We start from the raw sequence: 9,529 nt of genomic DNA, 5'->3' as shown, positions 1-9,529 counted from the left end.
CACATGGCAGGCCATTAATTCAAGTCCATTTAAGTCCCAAGGTCAGCAGAGCATGGCAGGCTGCTGAACAACGACACGGCTACATGCAGGGTCCAAGCATGCCATAAACTAGAGACCATTCCCAAAGGCTTCTGCTTATATACAGGAAGCAGACCGTATTCCCTAAGGCAGCTACTCAGCTGCTCACAGTAGATTCCACCATGAAGTTGATTACCAGCCTCATCCACCTGCCCCATCATTCAGGCAGCCCAGCCAAGTTGACACCCAAACTGAACTACCACACAGGGTTAGGAGCTATTGCAGTTATTCAGACGAGAGGTGATGTGGCTTTGAGGAGGGTGTGAGCAATGGAGGTGGTGAGAAGTGTTCAGGTTCTTTATATGTTCTGAAGGCAGGGCCAAAAATACTTGTAGATAGATGTGCAGTGTATTAGGGAGAAGAGGAATCAATGATGATGATGCCAAGATTTTTGTCTGGTGCAAATGGACCTTGCCTTCTTCCATTATATCCCCACTCCATGGTCATTGATTTGAGTGTATTAATATATTCTTAATTACATCTACATGTATTATTTCAACTATAAAATCAAAGCATTCTTCTGAGGATTTTGAAAACTTATAATCCTAAATTCTTTTCTACCCTGCTTAACCTACTGAAACACTTTTCCAATTTTTTCTCATGCTAGGTACGCTCCATGGTGAGTGACTTTGCTGTTTTCCTCACTATCTTCACAATGGTGATTATTGATTTTTTGATTGGAGTCCCATCACCGAAGCTTCAAGTTCCTAGCGTGTTCAAGGTAAACAGAATCTCAGGGTACTTGGTACCCTCCTGTAGTCTCATAGACTCTGATCCCAAGTTGATGTTAAAGACCTTTCCATATCGCAACTGTGAGATGACTTTTGTAGTCCTTCAAATGGTCCTTGCTATTTATGCCTTGCCATTCAGAAAAGCAAACTCTCCAGCCTTGGCTGAACATAGAACAGAAGAAACTAGGATTATTTAATTAATGGAAAGTATTATTTATTATCACTAATGCCACTTACTGTTTTAAAGTATTAAGATCTATTTACATAAATATATGCCAGATACTGTGGTAATGTGGATCCCCAGAACAAGTCTGGTTAACAGCACTTTCATTGAGCATCAACTAGATAAAAGCACTGGGAAGAAGGAAAGAGCTAAAGGACTCAGTCACTGCCCTCAAGGCTCTTGCCATTGCCAAGGGGAATGGAGCTAAGAGGGGCCTCATCTGGTATCTGGAGCCCCTGGCAGAGTAATATTTGCGTCTCCTCAACCCAGTTTCATTGATTATTTATATACCTCCACTCCTCAGAAGGAAGGTTGGGCAATCCTACTTCCGTAGTGATACTGCCTCGGAAACCCAAGGAGGGGTCGCTATGAGTCAGGGCCGACTCGACGGCAAACAACAACAACAACAATATAATCTATAGGGAGCTCTGGTAGCATAGTGCCTAAGGCACTTGACTGCTAACCAGATGGCTGGAGGTTCAAATCCACCAGCCACTCCTCGGAAGGAAGGTTGGGCAATCTACTTCCGTAGTGATACTGCCTCGGCAACCCAAGGAGGGGTCGCTATGAGTCGGGGCCAACTCGACAGCACACAACAACATATAATCTGTAAGGAGCTCTTGTGGCATAGTGCCTAAGGCATTTGACTGCTAACCAGAAGGTTGGTAGTTCAAATCCACCAGCCCCTCAGAAGGAAGATGGGGCAATTTACTTCCGTAAAAATTTGTTGTTGTTGTTGTTGTTATGTGCCATCGAGTCAGACCCGACTCATAGTGACCCCTCCTTTGGGTTTCCGAGGCAGTATCATATGGAAGTAGATTGCCCAACCTTCCTTCTGAGAAGTGGCTGCTGGGTTTGAACCGCCAGCCTTCTGGTTAGCAGTAAAGTGCATTAGGCACTACATCACCAGATTTTTTTTAAAAAAAACTATACTACAAGTAAAACAAGTGATCAATGCATGTTGTTGTTGTGTGCCATCGAGTCGGACCCAATTCATAGCGACCCCTCCTTGGGTTTTCGAGGCACTATCATTACAGAATTAGATTGTCCAGTCTTCCTTCCAAGGAGTGGCTGGTGCGTTTGAACCACCAGCCTTCTGGTTAGCAGTCAAGTGCACTACTCTACCAGAGCTCCTGATCAATACATAGAAACTCCTTATCAATTTCAGTTTTGGGGTTTTAACTGAGTAAATAGAGAATATGGAAAAGTTGAGCTCAGTTCCATAGATTTCCATAGAGATCTGAAGAGGAGGAGAGAGAAAACTGGGCACACTCAGTGATGCTGAGAATCATAAAATAAGAGGCAGAGAAGGCAGATGAAATAAAGGCAGTCCCTGACTTGTAAATGCCCCCAAATTCATGGTCTTTGGCTTCCCTTTCTCTTTTCTCTTTCTCTACCTGAAACAGTCCTGGTTAAAAATACCTTTTTTTTCCATATTGCCTGAAAATTTTAAATTTTATTTTGCTAAATTTGCTGTTTATGTTACCTAGTGCTGCTCTGACAGGAATATACCACAAATGGAATGGCTTTAACAAACAGGAGTTTATTCTCTTACAGTTTGGCAGGTTAGAAGTCCAAGTTCAAAGTGCCAGGCTTTAGGGGCTGGGGGAAAGCCCCTCAACTTTGGGCTTCAGATCTGCCTCTTGCTCCCAGCCCACTGAAACTAGAGGCATCTCTTCACTCAGGCACCTGTTGGCTGCTGAGGCTGATGAACCCAAGGTCAATGGCACAGTCCCACTATTACCAAACCACACAGCAGGCCATTGATTCAAGTCCATTGAAAGTCTCAAGATCGGCAGAGCATGACAGGCTGCTGAACGATGCCTTGGCTACAGAGCATGACAGCCTGCTGAACGATGCCTTGGCTACAAGCAAGGTTCAAGTGTGCTATCAGCTATAGACCATTCCCAAAGCTGCTTCTTATATACAGGAAGCAGAGCACATCCCTAAAGCAGCTACTCAGCTGCTTGTGGTAGATCCATCATGGGGTTTATTGCCAGTCTCATCAGGGGGAATAACTACCAGCAGCTGCCCAGCCACTCAACCAGCCCCAGCCAAGCTGACACACAACCTTGACCTACCACATTTGCTAAAATATCACCACTTAGAAATTTATGGGTTAAGAAACACTCACTTTAAAAATATAATACCTCTGAGAATATGTCCTTCTCACCTTTGGATGAATGAGTGCAATCAGCTTTCTAATACCTAGTTAGGGTCAGCTCACCTAGAAGAAGACCCTGCAGAAGAGTGGGTTTTATGTAAAAATAGGTAATTTGGGAGCATTACACCATCCTTAGGGAAAGGAATCATGGAGGGTAGTTTTAAGATAGTCAGAAGGCACCGAGTTCTGGGACAATTGGAAGGAGGCATCTGAGAGATGGGAGAGAGAGAAGAGAAATGGGAGAATGATGAAGTGTTGCTCATGGCAGGTCTTGCTTTCAGGAAGCAGAGGAGAAATTTTTTTCTTCTTTCCTTTCCTATTATATCACATGGTTCCCTCAGCTCTCAAGACCCAATCTGAAAGCTAGTACTATTACTAATGAGTTAATGCTTCTTGTTTAATACGTTTTTATGTTGTCCTGAAAACTTAACTACCATTTAGAACATTCTTACTAAGGAAACATAGATTCTGCACACATGTAGAAAATAATCCCTCTTGATTTGGGACTTGGTGGTATCATTGAAGACTCTTTGAATCCTAGAGTCATGATCAATATGGAACCAAATGCTTCAGGTATAACAGGCTTTGCTTTGTTTGCTGAGTTTTGGTCAGTTCTGGGCGAATTGATGTCACTGGCCTTTTATCCTCCTGGACCACCTTTTATCCTTCTCTTACTCAGAGTACCTAGTGGAGGTCGGTTGTGGTTTGAGGATCTAGGAGACTTCAGGTATGTCATGCATACCCTGAACTGTATGTAGTCTTGTAGGAACATTTGCAAGGTTCCTAGGTCAAACAAGTCCCAAGTTTAGCAGTTTTGTACCCCTGGGCCCCTGTCTCTAGTCTCTAGTGCTTGGGCCCCTGTTTTCATTGCTGATAGAAGGCCACTGGACCAATTTAATCTAAGCCCAGAGATTCTGTGCCTCTGGCTCCACTTTGCCTTCATCTGTGCTGTCGGCACACATTATATGGCTTCTGGAGGAAAGCAGTGAGGAGAATCATCTAAGCTATTTATATTTGTCTTTGGAAGTCTTTAAAAATTTTTTAACAACAGATTTAGTTGTTAATTATATTTTTCTTGCTAATGTGAGATAAAGTTGCTTTCTCTGTGCCCAGGGATTTGGGAAATAGGTGGAAGAAAGCACAGGAATAATTAATATTCCACAGGAAGTTGACACCAGAGGATTGACTGTGTCAAAGGAGATTTGAAACAAGGTCATAGATTTTCTAAGGAGTTTCTCTTTCTGTCTCTCTTTTTGTATGTATATATATAATTTAAGAATCTCATTTAGTATTAAAAAGAAGTGTGGATATTGTGATTCAGTTTGATATGTTTTTCCCTAAGTTAATTTAAAATACAAAAATAAAGCCTTGTTTGTTTTATTTGCTTCCCTTAGCCAACAAGAGATGATCGGGGGTGGATTATTAGTCCCATTGGCCCCAATCCCTGGTGGACTGTGATAGCTGCAATTATCCCAGCTCTTCTCTGTACGATCTTAATATTCATGGATCAGCAGATCACAGCTGTCATCATTAACAGGAAGGAACATAAGCTCAAGGTAACAAGAAGTTCTGGCCTAAATGGCATTTTTTTTTTTTTTTTTTAATTTTAGGGTAAGGCCATTCAGACCAGGAATTGTAGAACTGGGATAAAAGCAGTCATGGAAGGGGCTCCTAAGAGGTTTCCTTTCCCCCCATCAGTGACAGAGATTGGTTTGGAGATGAGACTATATTGGAGCATGGCAGAATGATGTCAAAGAAGCTTGTAATCCGTTACTCTCCCCTCAAATCCACAGGGAAGGTGGGTGGTTAGAATACGTGGTGGTCCTTATGTAGATACATGCTCTGGGTTAGGCAGCCACACAGCTCGTTTTCCTGCGGTTCAGGTCAGAGTCTATGCCACTGTCATTTATAGGCAAGTATCCTCCCATCGGTTTCCTGACTGAATTTTGAGCCCAAAGATCCTAGAGAAGTAGGGTTAATTTCAGTACAGTTATTAATGAGAGTCTTTATGCTTTACATTTCTATTCTTTCCTTACTTGTAGTAGGCAAGGTCAAATCTGGCAAGGATTGTAGGAACCCGGTAAAGACATTTATTCTCAACTTCTGTAGTGTCTATTATCCAGAATAGTCAAGATGTGGCTTAAGATCATGGCTGGTCTGCCAGGGAAGGATGGATCTTTGAGTGTGTAAGACCCAGAGTGAGATCTGGGATCACTTGGATAAAGAATGGATATGTGTAGGACAGACTAAGGTTTCCCTTTTTCTTCCTTGTTCCCTCCTAACTAGGAGGGGATTCAAGACTCCTTCGGAATCCCCGGACCCCTTCCTTCTTACCTATATACACTTCTCTCCTTTGGTCTGAAACTCTTAGCTCACTGTTCTATGCCCCACTGTAGCCAGCCCCACTGGCTGGTGACAGAAACTCTGTTTCCACACAGAAAGGCTGTGGCTACCACCTGGACCTGCTGATGGTGGCTATCATGCTGGGTGTCTGCTCCATCATGGGTCTTCCCTGGTTCGTGGCTGCAACTGTCCTGTCCATCACACATGTGAATAGCCTCAAGCTGGAATCTGAGTGCTCTGCTCCAGGAGAACAGCCCAAGTTCTTGGGCATCCGAGAACAGAGAGTAACAGGTCTTATGATCTTTGTGCTGATGGGTTGCTCAGTCTTCATGACAACAATATTAAAGGTAATCATTAATTCATTTGCTTGACAAATACCAAGTGCCTGATGTATGCCAGGCATCCTGCTAGATACTAGGAATACAGTGGTACACCCTCAAAAAATGGTACGGCCCTCAAGACTTATTCTCTTGGGGCAAGACAGAAAATATGTAGTTAAAAAACATACTTGATAATTACAGAGTGTGATAAATTATATAAAGGTAATCTACAGTGTCTATGGTGCTATAGATATAAACAAAACCAAAACAAACTAGTTGTCATCAAATTGATTCTGACTCATGGCTACCCTATGTATTTCCAAGTAGAGCTGTTCTCCATAAGAGTTTTCAAGGCTGTGACTTTTCATAAACAGATCACCAGCACTATCTTCCAAGTTACCTCTGGGTGGGTTTGAATGGTCAACCTTTTGGTTAGCAGTCAAACACTTAACCATTTGCACCACCTAGGGATTCTATGTATAGATAATAAGGGATGCTATTTTAGTTAGACTGATAAGAGAAGATCTGAAGAGATAGCATTTCAAAAGAGATGAAGCCAGCCATGCTTCATGGAGGTGGGGGAAGATACGGAGGAAGAGAAGAAAAGCAGTTTAGAAATTGACTCAACATCAGTGAGTTTGATTTTTTTTGGAGATCTCTCTTTCTCTCTCTCCAAGGAGCTCTGGTGGTACAATAGTTAAGGCATTCAGCTGCTAACCAAAAGGTCAGTAGTTCGAACCTACCCCGCACCTCCATGGAAGAAAGATGAGGCGGTCTAAAGATTTACAGCCTTGGAAACCCAATAAAAACCAAACTCACTGCTATGGAGTCAATTCAACTCATAGCAGTCCTTCCTTAGGTTTTTGAGGCAGTATCTCTACAGAAGTAGATTGCCCAATCTTCCTTCTGAGAAGTGGCTAGTGGGTTTGAACAGCGAGCCTCTGGTTAGCAGTCAAACGCCTTAGGCACTACGCCACCAGAGCTCCTTGGAAACCCTATGGAGTAGTTCTAATTTGTCCTATAGGGTTGCTGTGAGTAGGAATTGACTCTATGGCAGTGAGTTTGGTTATTTATTTATTTTTGGTATGTATATCCGAGTGCAATATAATAATATTAATATTTCCCCAAAAATTATTCCCTTTCTGACAACATAACCTCTCCACTGCTGTCTTCAACTCTCTGGTCAGTAAACAAGGAAGCTTGTCTAGACTATGTTAAAATACATCAAACCCTTGAAAAGATGCTTGTGTGATTACAAAAGATTAAAAAGGAGTCAGTTCTGTAAAAGCGAGATGTGTGTCTGTGTGTGTGTGTGTGTCTGTGTGTATCTGTCTTTGTCTGCCCATCCCCATGGAGAAAAAGAGCCACATGGGGTAAGATGTTAGGCCTATTATTCAATCAGGGCCAAGTTATACTTTTCAGTGTGATTATCTCAGAAAAAAAATGATTTTTTTTTTTTATCATTCTCAACTTCTGCTTTCACTTCTACTTCTAAGTCACACAAAGGTAACAGAAACTAATGCATTCACAAGTAGCTTTTTTGTGACTTTGTTTCCTCTTGGAAATTTAAAATGTTATATTATCTTAAGTTTACTATGCATGATACAAAATTTAATTTCTGGTTCTTCTGCCCTTCTATCTCCAGTTTATTCCAATGCCAGTACTTTATGGAGTTTTCCTCTATATGGGAGTCTCTTCACTACAGGGAATTCAGGTATTGTGTGGGTTAGCAAGGGCAATGTCTTCACTGTCAGCTCACTTGTCCTGGCCAGGGAGGAATGGCTACCCAAGGGAAACAAACCAATTCTTGAGAAATCATTTCCTGGTCTTGCTGGTTTGCTATTTTATACATTTCTTTGAATATGGGCAAAATAGAGTCATGTTGGCATAAGGGTACAGAGACTCCCAGGGTGGCCTGATATGGTTTCAATCATTAATTAATCAACAGACAATTATTGGCACTTAGGAAACTCTAGGTGCTTTGCTAGGTGCTCATAAATTTGGATCTGAAAGGTTGGTCAAGAACCAAACTGGCTTTCTTCCTCACAAATGAGATAGTGCTAGTTGTAGTTCTAGGCTAGAGTGTGTGGGACAGGGTTTAACTTTGGGGGCACATTGGTAAAGAGACTAGGAGGGTAGTGGAAGTTGCTCCAGGTAAGCAGACATCACTTCCTGTCGTACTCTACTGTTTCCCACCTATTAACTCATTCCTCTTTCTGAGTCTTTCGAGCAGAGAAATTCAGGAATTTGTCACTAATAACTTGAGTACCTCAGATGATATGATAACTTAGCTTCTTTTATTGGTGATTGGTTCCTTTTTGTTTTTTATAAATGTCCAGAGTCATTCCTTCTTAACCAGTGGCTTCTAATATGACCTTGGGCAGCTTATTTGACTTCTCTGTGTCTCTGTTTTCCTGTTTAAAATATAAGGATGGTCATATTTTCTATATCCAGAATGTTATGAGGTTTCATTTGATCTAGTTACTATAAATAATCAATGAAGAGCTCTGAAATCCTCAAAGAACAAGCAAGATATTTAGTTTTGATAATAAGAAGAAAGATGCAATCAGCTTGTTTTGTTTTCAATACTCCTTGAGAAAGATCTATCCCAGGGGTCACAGTACAAGACAGGGGAAAGAACTTTGAACCTAGAATTACAAAAGATGGATTCAGATATTGCCTCTGCTACTTAGCAAGCTTGGCCAAAGTACTTGATCTCTATGAGATTCAGTTTCTGTTTCTGTCCAGTGGAAATAGTGTTAGGGCTTTCAGAGCAGGTTGTAAAATAGATGTGAATGAGTCTAATCAGGCTTCTGACCCAAGAAGGGTCCTAATAGTGCATGCTGGTTCCTCCTTTCAGTTCTTTGACCGTCTAAAGCTCTTTGGGATGCCTGCAAAGCACCAGCCAGACTTCAGCTACCTACGTCATGTGCCACTACGCAAAGTGCACCTCTTCACTCTCATCCAGCTGACCTGCCTTGTCCTGCTCTGGGTCATCAAGGCTTCTCCAGCTGCCATTGTCTTTCCAATGATGGTGAGGTTTTTAATTTTTGTTTTTGTTTTTGCAGCAGCAGCAGCAGCATTTTCTTTGGGACCTAGAGGTGTGGATATAGGTGTGTAGGAGTTTGCCATGTTTGTTTTTCAAGGCCACCAACTTTTTTTTCTTAGTGAATCTGACATGGAGAGGATTCTTCATGTTTGCAATAACTTTCATAGTACTTCAAGATAATTTAGCTTCACTTGAGGATTTCTTGTAATTAGAAGTATCTAAAGTGGTAAAGTTGCACTTTTTAAGCCACCGAGAGAGAGAGTTAGCATTGCTAAGTGACTGGGACATCTTTATCTTTTTTTCTACCTGGAGCAAAGGTTTTAAAAAGGACACCAGGGAATCTGAACTGTGTGTGGGCCAACATGTGACCAACATGCTGTTTCCTAAAACCCAGGGTGAAGACAAAAATTTTTTTTTTTTTAATTGTGATTTGGGTGAAGATTTACAGAGCAAATTCACTTTCCGTATCGCAGTTCACATATACTTTGTCTCATGTCATAGACCACAGTTTACCACAATGCAACAGCTCCCCTCCCACCTCCTCCCCATAGTTACCTCTTCCCAGTGTCCATCCCTCCATACACTCCTGCCCCCTGAGCTGTATCCCTGTGCATAAGCAGC

General features: G+C 41.9%; 1 protein-coding gene across 1 annotated transcript in view; it reads left to right on the top strand.

Moving 5' to 3' along the window:
* The window catches only part of SLC4A8 (solute carrier family 4 member 8), a 69,103-nt gene that overhangs the window by 46,742 nt on the left and 12,832 nt on the right, over positions 1-9,529 (top strand). The window contains exons 16-20 of the mRNA XM_007958158.2: positions 686-799; positions 4,591-4,752; positions 5,635-5,886; positions 7,505-7,573; positions 8,720-8,893. Coding sequence (XP_007956349.2) covers positions 686-799; positions 4,591-4,752; positions 5,635-5,886; positions 7,505-7,573; positions 8,720-8,893 — 771 coding nt within the window. The remainder of the gene's footprint in view (positions 1-685; positions 800-4,590; positions 4,753-5,634; positions 5,887-7,504; positions 7,574-8,719; positions 8,894-9,529) is intronic.

Source organism: Orycteropus afer, unplaced genomic scaffold (assembly GCF_000298275.1).
Source record: "Orycteropus afer afer isolate SDZICR_OR568_19922 unplaced genomic scaffold, OryAfe1.0 scaffold00859, whole genome shotgun sequence".
Taxonomy (NCBI): Eukaryota; Metazoa; Chordata; class Mammalia; order Tubulidentata; family Orycteropodidae; genus Orycteropus; species Orycteropus afer.
Note: the sequence above shows the minus strand (reverse complement) of the source record. Positions and strands in the feature narration are given on the sequence as shown.